At 42.2% G+C, this 25,848-nt stretch overlaps 1 protein-coding gene across 1 annotated transcript in view; it reads left to right on the top strand.

Annotated features, from left to right (window-relative positions):
- PKHD1 (PKHD1 ciliary IPT domain containing fibrocystin/polyductin) overlaps window positions 1-25,848 on the top strand; it is a 275,411-nt gene that overhangs the window by 188,655 nt on the left and 60,908 nt on the right. The window contains exons 57-58 of the mRNA XM_075707750.1: window positions 629-791; window positions 4,452-4,612. Of these exons, the coding sequence (XP_075563865.1) occupies window positions 629-791; window positions 4,452-4,612 (324 nt within the window). The remainder of the gene's footprint in view (window positions 1-628; window positions 792-4,451; window positions 4,613-25,848) is intronic.

The raw sequence follows: 25,848 nt of genomic DNA, 5'->3' as shown, positions 1-25,848 counted from the left end.
AATATTTGCATATAGCAGAACCTAGATAGCTGGTTGCTGTGGTGGGATCTAAATACCTCACAGTTTTTCATGTCTTCATCCCTCACTGCTACCTACTTTTGTAAGAAAATACATTATCCTCTTTTTACTGGAGAATAAGGGAGACAGAGAAAGACAAATAGGCTTGCCCAGGGTCTCATGGAAAATTTGTGGCAAAGCATGGATCTTGTAGCTGCACAAGACTTCAATGCCAGAGCCAATCATGTGTCACCAGACCCAACTCATATTATCGTCTGGCAAGTGGATAAACCATCCAAGGCAGGTTGTCTTTAAACTGGTTCTTACCAATTCAAATGAAAATTTATTAATCATTCTTCCTTTTTTTCTTTCTCACTGTTTCTTTTTATTTCGTTTCCTATGGGCATGACTTGGTTTGTGTCAACTTAAGATATAACTTGGCTATGGCATATTCTAAGGACAAACGAAGATCTATGATCAATGCAATTAGTCTGATTTAAAAATGATTTTTATATATATATATGGGAGCAATTTAATGGGGAATATGTCATAGAACAGAGCCTGTCTCTCTCTAGTTCTGGCACACCTCTAACCACTTTTCCTTGGTTGATCTTTGCGTAATCCCTGGCAGAAGTCACCTTTGCTGGTTTTACAAAGAGCTGCTACAGTGAAGACAGGGATGTCTGCATCATGTCAAATGCTGACCATTTAGGCATCATGCCTCTTATCACAGCAGAAAGATCAAGGATGTTGCATGTCAATGAGAGGGACAAGTTCTACCTTCATCCAACAAGGTAATATGCTTCATTTTGAACTATCTTTTTCAATGGTTTGTGAAAAAAACCCTACAGTTTTGGAAATACCCTCACCTCTGTTTTTATCAGCTGTTTTTTGGTATTGTCTTAAGTTTAAGCAATTGTTTGTCTTAAGTTTAAGCAATTGTTTTAGACTGGATGTCTAGCTGCAGAGCAGTCCCATTCTTTGTCTCTGTCTCTGCTCTTGTACTGCTCCTGTCTGGCAAAAACCAACAAACTCAGACATCAAACACACACACACACAAACCCCTTGAATCCAGAAAAAGGAAAAGAAAAAAAAAAACCCCAAACCTCAACAAACTTACTTTAGGGTAATTTTTAAAAATCTGAGTTTCAGATTCGACCAAGGTGCATCTCCAGACCAATCCTCTTGGATTTCCCCTTTTACTGACATTTGTATAGCAAAACAAGCTTCACATATCCCATTTCTTAAAACTCCATCCTGAGCATCTCTGACTTCTCGGCCTCAGGCTTCAGAAAATGTCAGGACCTCCAGCAAAAAACCCTGAGACAAGGAATGTCCTTTTGGTCGGGGAAGCGGAGCTTGATTTTTGCCTGCGAGATCCCATCAGAAATGTTGATCAGCACCAGGCAGGCTGTGAGATGTCAAATGATTGCCAGAACGGCTCCTGCCCAGAGAGAATATCTGCGTGTGGAGGAACGTGGAGGAGGGAGGGGAGAGTTTCATCTGTAACCTTAAGTCACTGCTGGTTGCTGTGGTTTAAACATACACATCCAATAGAAACCACATGCCTATTTATTTATTACAACCAGCGAACACAGTACAGAGGCTATGTCAGGAAAGCCTTGAAGTAGCAAAAAAATCCAGCATGGACTCTACTTGCCAGTCAAAAATAATTGGAGGTGTCCCACACTGCTATGTTTAGAGCCCCTCCAGCCTTCTGCCAGAATTTTTATTTTATTCTATATTTTTGCTTTTTGCTCTGGGCATTAGTTTGCGTGTAGATTTCTGAGACCTGTCCAGCTTGTCAGCTCCCATTATGTTTCACTCTTGTATCCATCGCACAATATTATGCTATTAGTGAGCTGCTGAATACGCAGTCCGCTGCAAGAGCTGGTGATTTTCAAACATGATGAATGCACATGGATTACTGAATGCTTTCTTAGTAGTCTGGTAAACCTCTGAGGGAGATTATATCTCTCAGTGCTCCTCACACGTTATCTGCATGCATTTATTTAATCCACCCTTGCAACCGCTGAGCTTGATCCAGGCTGTGGCTGCATTGTTCTGCTTCAGCATCCTGAAGGGTTAGCTTGATGGATATGTCCTGTGAAAGAGAAGGTGAGCATTGCCTTAGAGCAAGAGAGGAAATAGAAGCATCAGGGAATACAGCAAGACCATGAAGTAGTTTGCTTGTACCACTGGTAGACCTAACCAGCTGAAATGCTGGATCTTCTGAGCGATGTTCAGGAATTGAACTAGCTGTCAGAATCAGAGGAGCGATCTTTGTTCTCCACATCTTTTGAGCTGTGTTGAGTGGGGACATTCGCCCATTCGTTTCTCTGCCCTTACTGTAAATCTCTGCCTATATCCGTTGGCTGCATTCAAATTGTCAATAATTGAGTTTTTCCAACCTGAGCCCAAGTTTTCTTCAAGAATTAATGTGTATCCATGTAGCAATCTTTTCTTCAAGAATTAATGTGTATCCATGTAGCAATCTGTAGATGTTTCCATGGTCTTTGATAGATTACAAGTCATTGTATCTCTCTGTAGTTTGTAATAGGAGTGATATGGCCAGTTGGCTAGTTCCGTTAAGCTGTGTTAAACCTTTAGTCAAAATGCAGTTAAAAACACTTAAGATCCTCAACATGGGATTTCACTCACTATACTTCAGTGATCCAGAAATTAGGCATGTGATCTAAAGAAGACACTAAACTCATCCTGTAGTCAGTAGAGACCCTTGTCTAGGAAATTATTAATCTCAATTATTAATCTCAACTTTCCTATATATGTCTCAGGTGAGGTGAGTTCCCCTCCAACAAACCTGTCCTGTTGCAGGTACCTCCCTCTGTGGAAGCCAGTATTTAAAGATCTACATAGAAATTTATAGGCTTTTCTGGCTGTTTCAAGCCACTAAACTTACAATTGCCTCCTGAGTGTATACTGATGATAAAATTGGATAAAATTATTTGAAAATTAGATGTAGTTTGCTGAGAGGTATTATCATGCTATCCAAAAAGAGCTTTGTTCTATTTTGGACTAATGCTCTGAAACTCTTACCTTATTAATCTTATTTTCAAATTATGGTTTAATTCTGTTCTTAGGATCTGAACTTGTCATTAGAAAGAGAGAAAGAGCTATTCATTGTCTGGGAGACAGTACTGGTTGAGTAATCACTTACTACTAGATACGTGTGATTGGGTGATGAAACCCTAGCTCAGGCATAACTTTGAGGTGAGATCCATATATACTTCACTTTAAACCCATCAAAACCACTAAAATGACAGTGAATCTCCAAACCCAGTTTTTTTATTAGAACATAAATTAGGACAATAATCTTTTCAGATGCAGTTCCAAACACCTGGGTATGAAAGAAAAAGACAACAACAACAAACAAACCAGGTTTATAAACACATTAATCCTTATGCACTGTGTCCTATTAGAATGGGTTTTCTCTTTCAAGTTTGCTTCTACTCTATCAATATTAAGTGGCTCCTTGATCTGCAACAAACTTCTCTGAATTCCTAGCAGAAGTTTCTGTAAGATGTGTGCTCCCTGCTGGCTCCCACTCTCATACTTTTTGCCATTTCACTTTCCTTCGTGCTTTCTCCCGCATAAGCTTAGCTGCTCATGGGAAAGTGCAATTTTCTGACCCTTCAGAGGGCTCCCCCATTCCAGTGTGCAGTGGTTAGAATAAGGCAAAACAGCTACTGCTGGGCAGCCAATGGTTTTTAACAAAATACCATGTATAACACACGCCTATCTGTAAGCAAAAAATAAACAAACCATCATCTGGGGAATGTGAAGAGCAATGCCTGTGCCGTATCAGCACTGCATGCCGCAGCAGGGATACTCCCGGTCACTTGGTGCGGTAGCAGCCAATACACATTTCCCCTTCACCCAGCAACTACGGGCTTCATCTGCCATAGGTCAAATATTAATGGCATATGGATACTGATGGTTGCATCACTGCAGTTCCTCAAATCAGGAAATCCAAGAGGCAACCAGAGGTATTCAAGCTGCAACTTTGCAGCTGGCTCTAAGGACCGTGACAGTCCACAGTGGCCAGAACAAACCCCAGGGAGGAGGAGATTTGGGGATAGAAGTTATGCTGGAAATAAGATGATTTTCTCTGTCCAAATGCAGTCAGCATTTGGAGATGGAGGATGCTGATTTGTCTTTTTCGGTGGTTCGGATGCAAACTTGCCACAATGTAAATATTGCTACAGAATTTCTTTACAGACTAATCCAGACCTTGACTGATATGCTTAGGTTTAATTTATTTTTGCTTGTTTTCCATTGTTTTCTTTTCTTAGGCATGTGAGTTCACCTAGTAAATATCAAGATGTTGCATGCAAGTGCAGAAGTGTTTGTTGCCACTGTAAATAAATTACAAACAACAGCACAATATTTTTCCGGTGCTCTCTTCTTCATAATAACTTTACCTCTCCTGTCAGCGTGCAGACCTCTGAAGACACCATGTTTCCTGAAAAGAGATGCAAAGGCTCGAGTAAGGCCCTTTTTAAGGATTTGGATGGAGGTGTCCTGGACCTAGAACCACCGGTTTCTGTTTTCCCAAAGTCGGAATTTGAATGGACACAGTTCTACTTGCAAGCTGGTAAGTACCTGTGCTATCTGGAGTGCCTGCAAAGTCATGTATACGTTTGACCCATGAGGTGTGAGTTTACCCCAGGCTTTCATTGAGACCTAGACCCAAGGTTGAGGTGGTGGTCCCAGACTGTGTGATGCCTTTCCAGGATGGATGCAGTGAATTACAGCGTAGAGGTCTGGGAGGCCTCATTGCACTGTTGCGTCCCCGCCAGTGCCTCTCTGCCTTCTTACAGAATTGTGTCACCTGGCGTCCTTAGCCCCTTTAATGTTTAATTCGTTCATTTTAAGACCAGAACAGAACTGACCTGCCCTTTGCAAAGTCCTCTGAGAGCAATAAGTAAGACATGCCATGTAAATGCTACGTTAGTGTATAATAATAACAATAATTGGCCCCGAGAGGATTTTCATCCGTATCCCGCTGAGGAGATAATCAAGCTGAAAACCCGCTCCAGAAGTTTAAAGACCCCTCTCTCTGGTTTAAAAAGGCCCATTCTGCTCGGTAACCACTTTCTGAAGGTTCACACAGCAAGGCTCCATTCTCATCCTGATTAAAACTCTGCTCTCTGATTCCAAATAAACTCTTTAATTACAATTAGTGTTTCCTGCGCCTGCTGCTGATGGCGGCCATTTTGCTGAAAAGGCGCATCGTTTGTGACTCCAGCGGTATGGGAGACTGAGGGAAGGGACTGTAATTAATCCTGTTTTCCATCCCACTCTAAAACTGATTAAACACAAGAAGAACTTTAATCTTTAAACAAAATGTCTAATGTGTATCCAGTAAAGGCTTTTCCTCTAAGGATCCTGCTCTAACTGGCTGCTTACAGGGCTGATTAATGTGTTGTCTAGATGCAAACACACTGCTTTTCACTCTACCTTTTCTGCCCTGATTATGAATCACGTGCAAGCCCTAATACCCTAGCAGTATTACTACTTAGCACCTGCATATTAATGCGCACATACTTTTGCATACAGAACCTGGATTTTATTTAGATTCGCACCGTTTTTAGCGCACCCTGGCACGCAGTCACATGCATGCCGGGAATCCCCACCATCTAAACTGCACTGACAGTACAACCTGCACTCCACAGGGTTTATCTCCTTGTGTAATGGAGGCGACAGCATATGGTAAATGCCGCCTGCCTCTGAGGCTATAACAAAATTGCTATGTTTTCTTCTTGCTGCCCAAATATCAATGGGGATTTTTTTCCCCCTCCCTTCACAATTGTGTGTTTAATTCCTCTGTATTTCTCATTCTGACCTGCAGTTCCTTTCATCTTGAGGTTGACATTTGGAAAGGCATAGCTTGATGCTAAGGTGAATTCATGGTTGTCTTCTTCCCTTCTCTCCCCCCTCCTTCTCCCTCTTGAAAGTTGTAGCACTGAGCATTTTGCACAGTGCAATGCAGGCTCCCACGCTAGACAAACAGGAGAAAATGCTTGCTTTTCCTGCTCCCACAGATCTTCTGTGGGGCTAGATTCCCCCTTGGCGTGACAGTGCTTCAAGGCCAGTGACGGTGGTGGTGGTATGCTGCTGTTGAGCAGAATTTGGCCCTTGGAGTTCTACCTTTCCTGAATCCAGATGAACGTTGGTATTTATGTTATCTGGGTGGTCAAGACCCACCTGTTGATCCTCTTACCTGCGCATCCACCTGGTACCCTGTTAAACCTGAGTAATTCTGACCACCTCCAGCAGCTTCATCAGAGCACTGCAATGCAGTGGCTAGTGCTCTGCTAGCCTGACTAAGCACAGAAACAGGAGATAGTCTTTTCAGGTAGCTACACAACATCCTTGCCACTTCCACACTTCAGGGACACAAGTTTCTCTAAGACTCAAAAGCTCTGGCTTTCCGCATCCTCTTAATTGCACCTTCATCCACATGCATGTATATATTCCCTTTAAGCTCCCAGCTTGGACAGTCAGCTTGAAGTTGCTGGCCCTTAGCCATTTCTAGATATTCTGATTACTCCAGAGGGAGCAAACCAAAACACTCAATGTACTTCAGGGACACAAATAACCAGCAAGATATTTTCCCAGAAGAATACCATAGGGAAGAGGCTGTGACAGCCATAACTGGGGCACTGTGGGTCATTCAGTATAATATTAATGTTCCTCAATTCATATGATGTCTTTTATTGACGATGCAATCAAGATAGAATATATGTAATACATTATTTTTGTATATATATGTATGCAATAGGCTAGGAGGGACCGCTTGGTTTCCTGAGTCCTGCCCACTGCAGAAGGGCAGTAGCAAGCCATGCAATGTATATTTAATAATGTACCTACTTCTTTTTTCTTTTGTCTTCCTGTGTGCCTGATTTTTTACCTCCTGTGTTAGCTCTTTGGGTCATAGAGCAGGCCTTTTTATTGTGGCTTTCTGTAGAAGCAGAGTTGTACATATAAAACTGAAGTTTTTCTTTTCTGGATAAACCACAGAAATCAGAAATAAAAAAAAAACAAAGAGGGAACAGATGCAGGATTTTTGTTATTATTATTTCTACTAAAAGAAAAAGGATCAACAACAAAAGTGGGTTTGACTCAAACAAAGCATAATTATTTTTTAATCTAAGAGTATTTTTTGCTCTTTTCTTTACAATATAATGCTGCAAAAGTTTAGAATTGTTTTCCAACTCCTCCCCCCTAAATCATTTATGAGGAACTTACACAGTATTATTTTTCAAATTATCCAAAACAATTTAATGAGTTTAGCATGAATTTGTAATTACTTTAATCTCTTTGAGCTGCCATTTTTGGATGACAAAATGTTTTTCTCCCAAAACTCATCTCTATACCAAACCTCTTACAAAAGAACTTGGGGCCAAGCCTGGAGCACTAAATGATACCATGATATAGGAAATATGAGAATCACAAGCTGTGCAGCAGAATTAGCTATAAACATGACTGTGTCTAGCTGAGGAACGAAGGATAAGTTCGTACACTCAACTGATTTCTGTGTCCAGGTTAAGACCCCTATTCCACAAAGGATTGCCGATACCACCATCGTTCAAGTTTTAACCATTTGCTGGCAATCTGCAACAATTATAGGACTCTGTTATCATACTGCCTCATGACAATGTCTGTAACCCAACAATAGCCAACTCCCAATGCCACTGAAGTTTGTTTTCTTCCCTTGGTGGAAATGTCACTGAGGACCAGAAGCTGGTAGAAGATTCATTTGACCCCACTTCCATTACCTTCAATGTTCTCTCGGTAAACAAAGAGAGATTGACACCTTAAGAGCAAAAGTTACGTGTGCTGATACATGGATGTCTGAGAGATGAACCCAAGCATTTCAAGTTTTAATCTAGAGCCTGCAAACACATATATTTTCTTTCTTCTGACACGTTCTAGGCATTTTTCAAAGCAATTTGGGCTGAATAATCATAGAATCATAGAATCAAAGAATCACAGAACAGCCCAGGTTGGAAAGGACCTTGAAAGGACATCTGGTCCAAATTTTGATAGAGTGTAGATGAAATTATCTAGCACACTGTCCAATCACATCTTGAAAACCTCCAGTGATGGAGACTCTACCACATCCCTGGGGAGGTTGCTCCAATGAATGGTTATTCTCACTGTATAAAAAATGATTTTTTATAGCAAAATAAGGCATCTCTTGGTGCGAGCTGTACCCACTGCAACATGTGTTCTCCATGTGGCTCCTTGTGAAGAGAGAGACTCCATCCTCTTTTCAGCCTCCCTTTAAGTACTGGAATACTGTGATGAGGTCCCCTGACCCTTCTCTTCTCCAGGCAGAAAGGACCTAACTCCTTCAGTCTTTCCTCACAGGGCAAGTTTTCCAGCCCTTTGATCATCTTTGTGGCCCTTCTTTGGACCCTCTCCAGTCTGTCCGCATCTTTCTTGAGCTGTGGGTACCAGAACTGGACACTATACTCCAGATGCGGCCTGACAAGCGTTGAGTAGAGTGGGATGATCATGTTTCTATGTCTGCTAGCAATGCCCCTGTGGATGCAGACCAGGATCTGATTTGCCTTTGTTGCTTCAGCAACACGCTGCTGACTCATGTTCAGCTTGTTGTCCACCAGGACCCCCAGGACCCTTTCAGCAAGGCTGCTCCCCAGCCACGCAGATCCTAGCCTGTACTGGGCTCTTTGGTTAGAGGTACAGGAATTTGCACTTGCTTTATTAAACCTCATTCTGTTCTTGGTAGCCCACTCTTCCAGCCTGTCCAGGCCTCTCTAAGATGGCTCTCCTTTCTGATGTGTACACCTCACCACCCAGTTTAGCGTCATCAGCAAACTTGGTGAGGGTGCTTTCAATTCCATCATCCAGAGCATTTATGAAGATGTTGGACAGCATGGGGCCCAGTATCGATCCTTTGGGGGCAAATAAGCTAACCTGAATATTAAATTGTTGCCAGTGTCAGTGACCCAACTTAGTGATAAAGTGACTAAGCAAAGCAGAAATGAGTAGATATTTGTTTGGCTCTGTGCAGCCAGATATTGAGCATCAGTAACTTAACAGCCTGTTTGTCTTCTTTTATCCTGCCTCATAGAAGAGATGATACTGTAACTGGTGGAGTCACTCTTTTGCTTACTTTTACTCAGTGGAGTAATTCTTATGTACTGAAGGGTAAGGAAGTTCCAGGCTGTAAGATTTAGCTACTGTACAACACTGTCTTCCTGTTTTTAATACGTTCTCCCTATATTTACTGTGAATGATTGCATTTATTTTCTACCTTATGTAAGCATGGCACCTCCTTGTAAGTTATCTGGATACAGTAGAAGCATCAGTGAAATTTAGGGCTGTAACACCTCTGTGGGATAGGCATATATTTTGACAGTAGCTTCCCAGGCAGAGGACAGGATTTGTGACTTACCCAAGGTCAATCACTGAATTCATAGAATCATAGAATTGTTTAGGTTGGAAAAGACCTTTAAGATCATCCAGTCCAACCATTAACCTAACATTACCAAGTCCACCACTAAACCAGTTAAGGGCAGAGTAGCAATTTTGTGTTTCCTGGCTTGGTGGCTGGATTATTTATAATGAAATTAAAAACTAGGAATAATTAAGATTGGAAAGGACCTCTAAAATCATCAGCCCAACCATCAACCCAACACCACCATGCCCACTAAACCATGTCCCAGAGTGCCACGTTTACCCATTTTTTGAACACCTCCAGGGATGGTGACTCCACCACCTCTCTGGGCAGCCTGTTCCAATGCTTGACTACCCTTCCCGTGAAGAAATTTTTTCCTAATATCCAATGTAAACCTTCCCTGGCACAGCTTGAGCCCATTGCCTCTAGTTCTATCGCTAGCTACTTGGGAGAAGAGGCCAACACCCACCTCGCTACAATTAATGCATATTAATGCATACAATTAATGCATACCCTTCCAAAACCCAGACTCTTAATCTAAAAGCACCCCACCCTGCTTAGACAGGTTGAAAGGTATTGTTGCATTAACTAGAATCAGCCAAAAATGTATTTTGCATTTTACTTTTTTATTAAAAAAGTGCCTGGAGCATTTTTTTTTTTAACTTTATTGAACACCTAAATTCTGACTGTGGTTTTAAACAAAAAGAATCCCAAACTTTTGGTTTTTCTAGTATTTAAAAAGCTGAAAAGGTGCTTTATTGAAAAAAAAAAATGAGTCCACTTTAGTGGGAATCTATTGGTGAGAGGATTAGTGTGTTGTGGACAATTGAGCTTTTTATCTGACCAACAGATAACTGAGATTACATTTTCCTACATTGCTTTCAATTTAGACAAATCCAAAGCTGTGAAATTCCTACAGTAGTCTTGCTTGCTCTCTAGAGGTAATCAGTACATTTTCTAGATCATAAAAAGGTAGGTATTTCATATGTAAATGCTTATCTGAAGCAACTTGCACAGACATTTAAACACTCGATTTTGTCAACTGCTATTGTAAAACCTCTGAAAGATTGCATAGCATTGAGGCTAAATATCATATATGAATATGCAGAGGTTTGCTTTTTCATCAGTTCCATCAGAAATAAGATAAAATGTCAGATCTAGGTATAAACAGCCCAAAATTCCTAGGGATGTGGATCAAGGATTTTTGTATAATCTTTCTTCCAGTAATTTTTATTATTGAATAAAATTCTCAAGTAATAATTGAGGAAGTGGATCATTTTGGCACACAAGCTGCCAGTATAATCTAGGGATAAAGCTGTGTGAAAATGTTGCACCGTATATATTTAATATTCCAAAGACTATGATTAGCTACACCTGTTACGCATAATCACGTGTAGTAATTAAAGATGCTTGAGAAGAGAATGCAGGTTTGGTAGATTTGCAAGGAATGAAACAGATGTAATATTGGCCTGAAACATTTATTGTTTTCCTGTGAAGCTTTTTTTGTTGTTGTTGTTCACAGATAGAAATTTGCTTTTTCTGCAATAAATGGCCCATGCAAAATGGGTTGAAAGTGACAGTGGAGGACATTAAAAGAGCTGTTACCAAGTTATTGTTTTATAAAACCCAAACCTAATATGATCAGAAAATGCCTGTAACTTTTACTTAATTTTCCTGAAAACACATCGCTGGTAAAGATTTCAGCAGACCTTAATTAAGTTGAAACCAAAGTCAAGAATGAAGTTGTGAAGATTTTTTTGATGATTATTTTTAAAGTGACCCAAAGGAAAAATAAGTTATTTTTGTATCTTTGATACCTATGTGGTGGCTCATCAGGTGTGAGATGGCTGAACTTGCCGAACTAAAGAATCAGCTCTGCTAACTGAGGGCAGCATGGCAGAGAGAGGGACACCTGTGGGTGGCGAATCCACCGCTCAGGAAAGACTGTTCATCTGGATGAACATGTGACTGTGCCTTACAGGACAGCTCTGCCAAGGCAAAACACACCTCTGCATCATTTGTTTTGGTCAATCATGGAGGAATAGACCAGAGTTGGAGATCTAGCAAACTAGTTTAGTATTGGGGCTCATGTGGCCATATGACATGTCCATTTTGAAATACTATAAATTACTTTCCCTCAAACTCACCTGTATCTCAGCCTCTAATAAATAGCTATTTTCCTTTTTCAGGGATGTTAGTTCCTTCATTCTGAAGCTAGGATATAAGATAAATGGCATTGTTCAATGTCAGTGTGATTGGTATAGAGAAATGCATATATACACATATATATATATGTACAAATGTATAAGCCTATCAAACTTTATATATTTGTTCCCATGGAGAGCATCAAATGCTTTTCTTATGATGAATCCAAAGAACCTTGGGCAAACCCATCCATTCTGCATGTTCATTGCTGTAAATGGAGTTTAGCTTTTTGTACCATTCTTTCTACTTCTTTTCTAAATTCTTCAGGTAGTTTTAAACAGGCATGCACCAGTGTTCAGCTGCATAAAATATAAAATATGTGTACATATGTATTAGGAATAATGAAATTTGGAAAAAGTGATTGCAGTCTCTTCCCTAACTATGGGAGATAACCTTGGCCCTTATAATAGCAATTCTTTTTGAGGATGTGTCAGAAAATAGTTTGTGCCTACAATTGCTATCAGAAATTCTTGGCTTCCCCTTTTAGCCTTAATCTCTGAGGATAAAACACAAGGTTTGCCATTTTCAAAACTGAAGTCCTGTTTTTAAGAAGCTAGTTAGAAAAATAACACCATTTTTAGAGTCTGTGAAATCTTGGGGAGCCCATTTGTTTCCCTGTGAGCTAAAAAATAGCTGAGTGCCCCCAAAACACCACGTCACCTTCATTTAAGAATTTAGTTCTGGATTTGATATCCACCTCTCTACTTTCTATATATGAATGCTGTCTGCAACCAGAGCATAAGCTTTTTTATCATTGACATGATGTGGCTACATTTCAGGGTAGTGGTTCTTAAGTTGTGATTTATAAAGCATTGGTGGTCCATGAAACCTGAGTAACTGATGCACTTATCACCCATAGATTAATTTAGACACTTGTCAGTTAAAGGTGAAAAGAATCATCTGGCATCTGGAAAACTGAAGGTATGAAGAATGGCTGGCAAAGTTGGGTGGAGAGGAGTGGAGAGGAGAAGAGATGGATGAGAGATTTAAGAACTGCTTTCAGAAATATGGAAGAGTCCTGTGGAGTAGAAAGACATAAATTGCTCCCCAAGCCTACAGAATCAGAAATAAAGGTCTGAAATTTCATCAAAGATAATTTTAGATGTGGGGGAGGAAATGCTAAAAAAAAGGAGGTGAAACACTGGAATAGCTTGCCTGAGTGTGTTATGGAGTCCTGTGGAAGTTATGCAAACATCTTTAGATGATCCAGATAGAGGTGATCTTTTCCTGAGGCAGGGGAAGATGGATAAAATAACTTCAGAAGGCCCTTCCTGGACCTATTTTCAAAATTCTGTAAGGATGCTCAGTGGCCTGCAAGAACCTTTGCGGTCTGACAGAGATTTATGGGTCCAAAAGCCAGGGTGTTGCAGTGGGAAGGTCTGGTAATTAGGACTTTCTAAATACTGCTGATGAAGACAAAAAGTGACTACTAGGGAGCTAATTAGTGCAGAGAGATTCTCTCTGAACCCATGGGTTGGTCTCTTTCAGCCAGTCTGCCTGTTCTTGCAGAATGCTAATGTGCTTGAAAGGTTGTGCAGTATCTAAGTGTAGAGGTTAGTCCCACCGAAAATGGTGTACAGGGTCTGAGAAGCGTTTACAGAACCAGGGAACCAAAACTGAGGCAAGTTCCTTATCTGGGACCTCTCCTCAAAGCTCAGTAGCTCAGACATTGTGTCTTTTCTTCCGAGGCAGTGTTTAACTCATTTATCATTCCTACCTTAGTGATGCCCCCAGATCTGAGTCAGTAACTGGGTTTTATTACTGCTAGATACCATCCAGAAACTTTTCTGGTACCTTCTGGAAGAAGCTGCTGATATTAATAGTCAACCCAGAAGGCTTCAGGAGAAACAGAGGAAAGTGGAGAAGCGAGCTGCTCCGGAGTGAGTCAAGGACAGAGCTGAGGACAGCAGCCTACATCGTAGAGCCTCTCTAGGCGTGACGGCTGTTACCTTTAAGGAGACTGGATGCCTGTGTTTATGCAATTAAAAAAAGAAATGTGAATTGCATCCTGCAAGTATAACTATATTATTTTCCTTAGATCTTAGAGGCATATCTATAATCCAACCAAACTGCTGAGTGTTAGTTTGCAGAGCTTTACAGGGGAAGCACTGCATTTTGCAACAATTAATTTTGCAGAGGAAGCAGCCTGTTTAAAGACGCCTGCAGCAGTCACTAAAATATGTGTTGTTTTTCAAGGCCACCAGACACACAGTTGGCTAGGTTGGCTAATAAACAAAACAACAATGCAAAAACCCAGCCTCGTGGGGTTTGCAGGAAGAAGGGATGAGAAATAAAATGAATAATGCTTACCTGCTAGGGGTGGGTGAAGACTATAATTGTTTAGCCCCCAGCAGATCCCTGCAAGGGTTAAAAATGACAAAGATATTAGTTGGTGACTGCTAAGATTGTTGGTTTGAAGCTCTGGGCAAAACACAGACTGTTATTTACCGGACTTGGTCGATTTACTTCTTAATGCAATAATGACCTGTGAAATGAAACGTGAGCTAGACAATTGTTCCTCATTGTTTCCAGTAAAACATCCTTTCATACCCCATTAAACCACCATTAATTCCATTTGAAAGAGAAGCAGGCACAAACACCAAGGGATATCTCTCTCTTTTCCTCTTTTCCTCTCTTTGTGGGACTGATCAGGGCCTGTGGATAGCAAAGCAGCTTTCTTATCCATTTTAGAGGGCGCTGGGCAGCCTTGGGGGCCACGTTTCTGAATGAGCACTGCAGAGGTCTACTGGATTGGCACCCAGTGCCAACGGATCGCATTCCTGAGTTTTGCAGAAGAGCGTATTAGCTAACCTGGCAAACACAATTTACTGATGTGAATACATGATGCTTCTCTCTCTTTTTTAGGTTGGTTTTTTTTTTTTTTAAGCGTTAGATTCATGTGATCATGCAGTGTATGTGCATATGCATGTGTGCGCCATTTCCCACCCAGTAATTTTTAACCCATTTTCAATTGCAATCAAAAATAGTAGATGAATAAGTTCTCAAAGATAATTGACTCCTACAGGTTAAAAAAAATTGGGTCTGGGAAGAAAACCAGTATCAGTGAACCCTTCTGTCCCCGCAAAGGGGTATATACCTTCGTATCCATTTTTTGGATACCAAGAAATGTTCCCTGGAGAAAAACTCTAGTTGTGTGTTCCAACTAAAGGAAAAACTTTTGCACATTGGTAAGTGCCAGGGAATCCAGCCACAGCTCTGTAGTAAAGCACTGGTTCCACTTCACGTGAAACTGGTTTCTTTAACTCCTGGCTCTGCTGTAGCGTATTATTAAGTAATTACAAAAACATGGAAATATAAAACAGGAACATTTAAGATGTTCAGATTTTATCTGATGATACCAGATCAAAAACCAAAAACCCAAGATTTTTTTTTCTCCCCTTAATCAGAGCTCTAACATGAGGGAGCACTAGCAAACCATCTGAATGATGAGATATAAATGCTTCTTCTAGAAAACATCAGTGAATAAAAGTAGACAAAAGCTATTTTCCTACTAGAGTTTCCTGAGAATATTTTTTTCCCATTAAAAAAAGAAGTGTTTAACACTTAAAATATTTCAGCCAAAATAATTTTTGTCAATAATAATAATAATAAATAATAAAATAATAATTTTTAGTCAAAACCCAGTTTTCTTTCAATGACAACATAGAAAACCAACTTCCAGAATAAATTTTCAGTTAGCTTTAATCACTGTGAATAATTCAGAAATATTTAGGACAAATTGACCCTCAGTTATACCGACATAATTCTGGTAGTCCCCCATTCTATCTGAAGTTATAAGACTGGGTTTATAACATTTTCCATTCATGCATGAGATGTTGTTCCTGGGCAGATAATGTTTCTGAAGGTAAAGGATCCATTGATTTATGTAAGTATTTATATTTTCCAGTATAAGGAAAAGAGGAGACACTTGGGTGGGATGTTGTGTTGGAGATGTCTGTTGCCGAGAGGTCTTTGGTAATGCTTGTTTCACACAACACACAGATAGAGTCTCCTTATATCCAGCACATCTGCATGTCAAGTGGTGTGTTACATGCTGCACAAAAGGAAGGGAGATCTGGAGCGGGTAGAAGTGGGGACAGGGTAGAAGTGGGCACAGTTCTGATGAAGCCAAAGGTCTAGCACAAGAAAGTCAAAATCTCCTGACGCTAAATTCACCTTCACATCATCAGTGGCCCCCAGGACCCCCAACCTTGACTCCCTTCCTTTTCTACTTTTTTATTCTGCCTGACCTGCCCAAGATTCCCAGCCCCAACAGACATTTCTACTTCCGCAAACCAGGACCCCTTACCGCCTCTGTCTCACAGGACCCCCAAGATCCTCCTGTCTCCAAAACTCTGACTCTGTGTCACTTCTTTCTTCCTTTCTGCTACCATTTACCGCATCCTCCACAAATCAAGGGTCTAATGCTAAACCTCTTAACCTCCACAGCCTTCCCAATCAGAAACCAAACTGTCTCCTTGCTGCCTTATAGCCTAGGTGATGGCATTTACTCAGTTCCTTGGCAGGTGTTGTCCACCTAAAAGGAGGTTACCATGGATCAATGGCTTTTACCCAAGAGAACCACTGAATTTCATGCAAGCCACAGTTTGACAGCCCATATTGTAACATGTTCCATCATCATCCCTGTTTTTCAGTTGCTTTTACTTTCATATTTTATTTTATTTTATTTTATTTTATTTTTAATACTCTGTACTTTTATGTTATTTGCTATACTTGATGCCTTTCTTTTCCCATGCTAGATTTATGCCTGGGGTAAGATTTTGTCTGCAAGTTTGCTCAGAAATGGTTCAGCTGCAAAGAACAAAATGAAGCTTTTTTTTTTTTTTTGGTGTATGTTAGAAAATGAATCTCTAAACTCCAGAACCTATGGGCTCACAGTAAAGGATTGAAGGTTAGCAGGGAAACGGCTCCGAGGTCAGTGAAATGTTTTCTATCCACTGTCCCTGCAAAAAAATGTGTCCAGAACTATCTATGAAAATAAACTGGAGAGATTCTTTATCTTCTGATGTTCTGTGAAAGATCTAAGCTTTGACTATTGCTTGTGAAAATTTTAGTTCCTGCTCTGCTGCGTTGTTTGAGCACAGACATCAAATGCTCTCCTTCTTTCAGCTATCTCCAAAATACCTGAGTATTTGGAGCCTCAAATCCCATGTTCTAGTTCCTTGCATTGCATCTGCTAATTAACAAAAGAATTCTGGGCACTTCATGACCTTTGTTGCTGTCCAAAGCGCTGTGTCCCTAGGAGGCAAACATGTGTTATGTCCTAACTTTTACAGATGTCATGGTTTAACTCGGCAGGCAGCTAAACACCACACAGCTGTTGGCTCACTCCTCCCGCACTGGGATTGGGGAGAGAATTGGAAAAGAGGTAAAACTTATGGGTTGAGATAAAGACAATTTAATAGGACAGAAAAGGAAGGGAAAATAATAATAATAATGATAAAAGAATATACAAAACCAGCGATGCACAATGCAATTGCTCACCACCCGCTGACCGATACCCAGCCAGTTCCCGAGCATCCGTCGCTGTCCCCCAGCCTACTCCCCCTCAGTTTCTATACTGAGCATGACGCCATATGGTATGGAATATCCCTCTGGGCAGTTTGGGTCAGCTGTCCTGGTTGTGCCCCCTCCCAGCTTCTTGTGCACCTCCAGCCTCCTTGCTGGCAGGGCAGTATGAGAAGCTGAAAAGTCCTTGACTTAGTGTGAGCACTGCTCAGCAACAACTAAGCCATCAGTGTGTTATCAACATTATTCTCAGCCTAAATCCAAAACACAGCACTGTACCAGCTACTAGGAAGAAAATTAACTCTACCCCAGCTGAAACCAGGACAATATAGACCCCTTATTCTATACCACCTTTGTCATGCCCAAGTCCCACACTTTCCATTACATCCCAGTTAATCACCACCACCTTTCCTGTATTTTGGTATATACACACAGATATCATTCCTTAAGTCTATGGGCCATTCCTCTAAAATGTCCATTGAGTTAATTTAGTCCATGACCTTGGGCTCGATCTATGACAACAGTCCTTCAGGGCAGGAGAGGTGGTGTGTGGGTTGTTGCATGCTGAAGCCTGTTCTGGTTCCATCACCACTGCACTTGTCTGTTTCTATTGTCACTGCACTTTGCTCGGTTTCATCAAAATTCTTCATAAATTTGGGTGATTCTTACTGTAATACCTTTGTTATGGCATATAACAACTATAGTAGGGATGACATACAGTATTATATAGCTATTAACATCATACAGTTCAAGTCCTTGACTATTCTGATCCAAAATCAAATCCCCTTGAGGTACATATCAGGCTTCCCCATCTTTCCGCATTATCCACCAAGTTCACACAGGTCCTGGAGCAAAAGCAATCCCATGGATGCATTTGCCTTTGCCCGAGGCAGGAATAACCCAGTCTGTCTTTCCCAGCATATTTTTTATGTGCACTACAGGGACTTTATCCCCTTCTAAAGTACATAAAAGTTTTGATTGGGCGGGGCCAGCTTGACTGGCAGATCCCTAGTGTTGACTAACCAGGTGGCTTTTGCTAAATGTGTAACCCAATGTTTGAACGTCCCACCACCCATTGCTCTCAGGGTAGTCTTTAACAGTCCATTGTATCGTTCCATTTTCCCGGAGGCTGGTGCATGATAGGGGATGTGATACACCCACTCAATGCCGTGCTTTTTGGCCCAGGTGTCTATGAGGTTGTTTTGGAAATGAGTCCCGTGGTCTGACTCAATTCTTTCTGGGGTGCCATGTCGCCACAGGACTTCCTTTTCAAGGCCCAGGACAGTGTTCTGAGCAGTGACATGGGGCACGGGATATATTTCCAGACACCTGGTGGTTGCTTCCACCATGGTGAGGACATGGAGCTTGCCTTGGCAGCTTTTTGGGAGTGTGATGTAGTCAATCTGCCAGGCCTCCCCATATTTATACTTCAGCCATCGTCCTCCATACCAGAGAGGCTTTAACTGCTTGACTTGTATGATTGCAGCGCATGTTTCACGTTCATGAATAACCTGTGCAGTAGTGTCCATGGGCAAGTCCATCCCTCGATCATGAGCCCATCTATATGTTGCATCTCATCCTTGGTGGCCTGAGGTGTCATGGGCCCACCGAGCTATAAATAGTTCACCCTTCTGTTGCCAGTCCAGAACTACCTGAGCCACTTCAATCTTAGCAGCCTGATCCACCTGCTGGTTGTTTTGATGTTCTGCAGTGGCCTGACTCTTGGGTATGTGAGCATCTACGTGATGTACTTTTATAACCAGGTTCTCTACCCAGGCAGCAATATCTTGCCACGCGGCAGCCCAGATGCCAGTCCAGCTGCACTGCCAGTTGCTCTGCTTCCATTGCTGCAACCACCCCCACAGGGCATTTGCCACCATCCATGAGTCAGTAAGAGAGAAAGTACTGTCCATTTTTCTCATTCAGCAATATCTAAAGCCAGCTGGATGGCTTTCACTTCTGTAAACTGACTTGATTCATCTTCTCCTTCAGCAGTTTCTCTGACTAGTTGTATAGGACTCCATACAGCAGCTTTCCACCTCCAATGCTTTCCCACATCATGACAAGACCCATCAGTGAACAAGGCATATTGCTTCTCGTTTTCTGGTAGTTTATTATACAGTGGGGCCTCTTTGGCGCACATCACCTCCTCCTCTGGTGATATTCCAAAATCTTTGCCTTCTGGCCAGTCCATGATCACTTCCAAGATTCCTGGGCAACTGGGGTTTCCTATTTGAGTCCATTGTGTGATTAATGCAACCCACTTACTCCACATATCATCAGTTACATGATGTGTAGAGGGGATCCTCTCTTTGAAGATCCAGCCCAGCACTGGCAGTCGGGGTGCCAGCAGGAGCTGTGCTTCAGTACCAACCACTTCTGAAGCAGCTCGAACCCCTTCATATGCTGCCAATATCTCTTTTTCAGTTGGAGTATAGCGGGCTTCAGATCCTCTGTATCCTCGACTCCAGAACCCTAAGGGTCAACCTCGAGTCTCCCCTGGTGCTTTCTGTCAAAGGCTCCAGGTAGGGGCCATTCTCCCAGACTGTGGTGTACAGCAAGTTTCTTACATCTTGTCCTGCCCGGACTGGCCCAAGGGCTACTGCATGAACTATCTCCCATTTAGTTTGTTCAAAGGCTTGTCGTTGCTCAGGGCCCCGTTTGAAATCATTCTTCTTCTGGGTCACTTGATAGAGAGGGCTTAAAATCAGACTGTAATTTGGAATATGCGTTCTCCAAAAACCCACAACGCCTAAGAAAGCTTGTATTTTCTTTTTGCTAGTTGGTGGAGACATGGCTGTTATTTTGTTTATCACATCCATTGGGATCTGATGACATCCATCTTGCCATTATTTTCCTAATAACTGGATATCCTGTGCAGGCCCCTTGACCTTACTTTGTTTTATGGCAAAACCAGCCTTCAGAAGGATTTGGACTATTTTCTTCCCTTTCTCCAAAACCTCTTCTTCTGTGTTGCCCCATACAATGATGTCATCAATGTATTGCACGTGTTCCAGAGCCTCACCCTGTTCCAGAGCCATCTGGATCAGTCCATAGCAAATGGTGGGGCTGTGCTTTCACCCCTGGGGCAGTTGGTTCCAGGTGTACTGAACACCCCTCCAAGTGAAAGCAAAGAGTGGCCTGCACTCTGTTGTCAAAGGGATTGAGAAAAACACATTAGCAATATCAGTTGTGGCATACCAGTTGGCTGCCTTTGACTCCAGTTCATATTGAAGTTCTAGCATGTCCGGCATGGCAGTACTCAGCAGTGGTGTGACTTCATTCAGACCATGATAGTCTACTGTTAGTCTTCTTTCTCCATTAGAGTTTCACACTGGCCATATGGGACTGTTAAAGGGTGAGTGAGTCTTGCTGATCGCTCCCTGGCTCTCCAGTCGACAAATCAGCTTATGGATGGGAATCAGGGAGTCTCGGTTGGTGCGATATTGCTGCAGGTGCACTGTTGTGATAGCAATTGGCATCTGTTGTTCTTTGACCCTCAGCAACTCCACAACAGAAGGGTCCTTTGAGAGACTGGATGAGGTAGACAGCTGTTTAATTTCCTCCCTCTCCAAGGCAGCTATAGCAAAAGCCCACCAGTACCCTTGAAATACCCTCTCCCAAGGTAATCTATGCCAAGGATGCATGGAGCGTCTGGGCAATCACAACGGGGTGCTTCTGCCACTCGTTCCCAGTTAGGCTCACTTCAGACTCCAATACAGTGAGCTGTTGGGATTCCCCTGTCATTCCAGAAATACAGATGGGTTCTGCCCCTCTATAGCTCAATGGCATCAGGGTACACTGTGCCCTGGTGTCCACTAGAGCCTTATACTCCTGCGGGTCTGATGTTCCAGGCCATCGAATCCACACAGTCCAGTAAACCTGACTGTCCCTTTCCTGTGCCTGGCTGGAGGCAGGGCCCCTCTAATCCTGGTCATAGTATTCATAACTCACTTCTTGTAAATATAAATCAGAAGTCCTTTTATTAAGATTGGAATTAGGATTAGGTGTTCTACTCTGTCTGGGGAACTAACCACTGGAAACTGGAGCAGCAATTTTCCTGGAAGAACCGCCATTTGTGATTATTTTTCCTTGTAATTCACGTACCCATGCTTCTAGTGTTGAGGTAAGTTTTCCATCCCACTTCCTCATGTCTTCTCTGTGGTCATACGGGTAAAACCATAGGGTGCCCCATGGTGTGTACACTCCATATCCTCTCTCTTGAGCAGAGGAATGCTTACTCCTAATAGCTGAGATACTGGTCCGTACAGGTGGGGAGTAGAGCATATCCTCTTTGAACTGCTGGAATTGTGGGAACAGTTTCTCCACAGCCGAGATGCAGGCCCACAGGGAGGAAAAGAGAGTTTCTTCATGTTGCTGGAGTTGGCCAGACAATTCATCCACTGTCCGTTCCTCTCCATCTTTCCAGGTCATTACTGCCAATGAGTTTGCATATGATGATGGTGCGCTCTATACAAACTTCCTCCACATGGGTTGTGTCCACCTGACTTTATCTGGATCTTTGGATAAATGCTTGTTGTTCAGGTTGTCATAAATCACCTTCAGCTTGGCTAATACCCTCTCTCCACAGTGGTCTGCTTGCCTGGGTGACATATAACATCTTCCTTGAAGGGATACCTTTTCTTCATGCCTGACAGGAGTCACCTCCAGAAGCTGAGGGCTTGTGTCCCTTTTCCAATTGCTTTGTCAATGCCCTCTTCCCTAGAAAGGGATCACAGCTGCTTGGCTTCCCTACCATCTAATTCCAGGCTACTTGCCCCATTATCCCAGCATCAGAGCAGCCAGGTGACAATATGCTTGCCTGGACAACGGCTGAAATCCTTTTGTGTATCTCACAGCTCACTCAGGGATAGGGATCGAGTGGTTACCACCTTGTTTATGAGTTCTGCTTCTTCCTCCTCCTCTTCTCGTGATGTCCCTGCTTTGGAGTAGCCTGCCTTGTCCACTTCTTCCTCCTTCGCCTTCCTAATAGCAGTATCTTCCTTTCCTAAATGAGCTGACTTTCACATCCAGTATTTCTTCTTGTGTATAGGGGTGACTGATACCAGCACAGGTTGATTTTCTGGTTCAGCTGCAGTGCCTGTCATGGAGCTTAGAGTAGCTGCAGTGCCTGTCGTTTTTGTTGTCAGATCCAGACACCTTCTCTTCCCCTTGAGGGTACTAAATAGTGTTGAACAGGGCTTGGTAGGCATGGGCCAGGACCCAGCACGTTGCAGTGATTTGTGCCTAGAATTGCCAGGGTGACAGCATAGTTTTCCCAAATATTTTACTAGTTTTTCAGGATTCTGCACTTGTTCAGGGGTGAAGTTCCAAAACACTGGGAGTGCCCACTGTCCTAGCTACTTGCCCTGCTATCCCACACACCCGGCCACTCATAACTATCCAGTCTCAGGGTAGATCTCTGGGTGGTATTCTTAAATAGCTGTTTAACCTTAAACAAGATCTGAAACACATTAAGGAGACCCAGAAATAGGAACATACTGGTTTGAACATCCCAAGGATATTCAAAATTCTCAAGAGTTATTGTAACTAGCCTGGAGGAGAAGGGGAAGGTGAAGGAGCAGGGGAAAGTGTCCCCCCTTGTCTCCCCCATACATTTGCTCTCTGAGGAGAAAAGGTAAAGAGTGTAATTATTAATAGTTTCCGAGAGATGGTTCCTGAAGTACAGAGATGACAACAGTGCTGAATAGAAATACCAGATTAGTCTCACAAACAGTAATTTTATCATATCATAAGCCAGTGTTACCCAGTACAGCAAAAAGATAACCCTAATCCAGCCCCCCCGAGATGATAAACAGCACAACAGAGAACATATACAGCAAGTAAGGTGTTACACAACGCAACTCTGAGAAGAAGCACAACTCTGAGAGCAAATAAATCAACATTGCAACCAGTGACTATTAACCCAATAATGAATGCGTATAACAAATTTGTTTTAACATGCTCTGGTCAGACCTGTTGTTATCTCAACCCTTTGAGCCCCACATTGGTCACCAAAAAGGACTGTTGGGGTTTAATCTGGCAGGCAGCCAAACACCACAGAGCTGTTGGCTCACTCCTCCCACACTGGGATCGGGGAGAGAATCAGAAAAGAGGTAAAACTTATGGGTTGAGATAAAGACAATTTAATAGGACAGAAAAGGAAGGGAAAATAATAATAATAATGATAAAAGAATATACAAAACCAGCGATGCACAATGCAATTGCTCACCACCCGCTGACCGATACCCAGCCATGCATCAGCCTCGACCCCTCAGACAACTCCCCCCAGTTTTTTTGTTCAGCATGACGCCATATGGTATGGAATATCCCTCTGGGCAGTTTGGGTCAGCTGTCCTGGTTGTGCCCCCTCCCAGCTTCTTGTGCACCTCCAGCCTCCTTGCTGGCAGGGCAGTATGAGAAGCTGAAAAGTCCTTGACTTAGTGTGAGCACTGCTCAGCAACAACTAAGCCATCAGTGTGTTATCAACATTATTCTCAGCCTAAATCCAAAACACAGCACTGTACCAGCTACTAGGAAGAAAATTAACTCTACCCCAGCTGAAACCAGAACACAGACTAGGTTGGTTAGGAGCCAAGGGATTATACAGGGTCATCTGTGGTGCAAGGAAGAAGAGACCTCAAAGTTTAGCCATCAACAAGTATGCCACCAACTGGGACCATGCTGGTTAGATTTTGATTCACAAGCCTTATTATGAAGGTACATAGCACCGTTTACTTTGTGTAAGATTGAGATTTTTTTTTTATATAAGCCTGTATATGTTTCAGTGACTGTTTACTTATAAGAGCGAATCTCATTTACAAAAAACATGGATCCATATGGAAGGATTCAGTTGCAATTCTGAAAAGAGATAGAGAATGCGAAGTGCAAAAGCCCTTGCCATGCACATGAAGAGCAATGGCCTGGGAAAATAAGTAATTTTTTTTCCTTCCCCTGTAATTCTTCCTACATAGCAGTATTCCGAGTCAGAGAGAATCATGACTGTATGTTTGTGTGTATGCAAGTGTGTGTGTTTATACACACACACACACACACACACACACACACACACACGCAAGCACTGTCCTCACAACTGCGCTTGGAAGCTTTTCATCATTTTTTCCCTCTTATCTTCCAAATATTAGCATTTAATGAAATACACATTTCCTTTATTTATTTTGAACCTACTTCAAGGCCAGAAAATACCAGAACCTCAAATGTTATGACAGGATAGATTCTTTATTGGTTTGTTTTCTTTTCATTCTTTCTGTTTTCACTATGATTTTTTTAAAAAAAATTATAGACCCTTATGTTCTAACTCAAGGAGACTGGCTTCCAACTGAGGTAGACAAATATGTCCAAAAAAATGTCCCTGAGACCCATCCAATGCAGACAGCTGTGCAGCAAACAGGAAATTGAGGAAGTCAGGTTCATCAGAGAGACAGGATTTCCTTCGTGAATGTTTCAGATAAAGCATCTTTAATTTTTCCACACTGGTTTAGTGCTGTAAAAGAACCATGAGAAAAACAGCAAAAATATCTCCTCATGCCTTGAAGACAGTGATGTGAAAGCAGCACTGAAAAACAAGTTCTCATGGGTACCATCGCACCTTGGCCATGTTGACATGACCCCTTCCAAGCAAGCTCGCGCTTGTCTGTCTGTGGTCCAGGCTGACAGGACATGACCCACCTCTGAACCAGAAGCTGTGTCACACAGACACAGAAGGGTGGCACTGGCTAGGGTGGGCACATTTCCATGCTAATGTGGTTGCACAGCTTCCACTGCAAGTTGGGCATGGTCCTTCTAGTTTGAACCCGTGGGCAGAGCAATCTCAGGTCTACCTCTAAAGAGCAATTTAAATGTCCTCCTAGTTTACAACATGTCATGCTAGAGGTTTCACTGCTGGCAGATTTACACCACAGGAGCCAGTGGGTTCAGCCATCAGCATGCAAGGAGTGATTTACTTTGAGAGTGACAGGGAAACACAGGCTGCTGCCGCAGAATCACTCAGTAGGTCTGAGTTCATTGCAGAACTCTGCTAAAATGTTCTCCTGTGACTTTAAAAAAGTCACTTGATTATCCTGTGAAATGAGGTTAATTCTTTTTTTTCTCCACTCATTGTTTTGCGATGGGTCTTGATATTTCAGTGTTGGGACTAAAGACGTGTCTGTGTAGCATCTGGTATGATACGATCCCAAACCAGTTTGAGGGTCCTATGAAACACTGGGAAAAATTACATACCATTAATTAACAGCGTCCATGTGGCATTACTAAAGCAGGCAAGCACTTAGATGTCTGCCTGTGTGACCTTAGTTTGCCTTGCTCTCCTATTTGTGCTTTGGGGTTTTGACACAGTTTTGCATTACATGATCACAGTAACGAGCAAGCAGTTTTGACTCATTTGGTCAAAAATGTGATTGTTCTGGAGATGGCTCAGGGCTGTGTAGTACCACATGTTTGTATACAAGAGCTCTGCCTTATCTCCTGGAGAAACTAAAACATGTGGGATGAATAAGGACTGGAGAAGAAAGGAAAGTCTCACAGCACAGGTGGTTACTGAAACCCATCTGAGTAACAGAGCAACTTTAAACAAGTCTTTTAAACCAAACCATTTGCCCATGACCTTGTCTGTGTCCCCATAGCATTTCATCTCCAGCCATGTCTGA

The sequence above is a fragment of the Pelecanus crispus genome, chromosome 3 (assembly GCF_030463565.1).
Source record: "Pelecanus crispus isolate bPelCri1 chromosome 3, bPelCri1.pri, whole genome shotgun sequence".
Lineage (NCBI taxonomy): Eukaryota > Metazoa > Chordata > Aves > Pelecaniformes > Pelecanidae > Pelecanus > Pelecanus crispus.
Note: the sequence above shows the minus strand (reverse complement) of the source record. Positions and strands in the feature narration are given on the sequence as shown.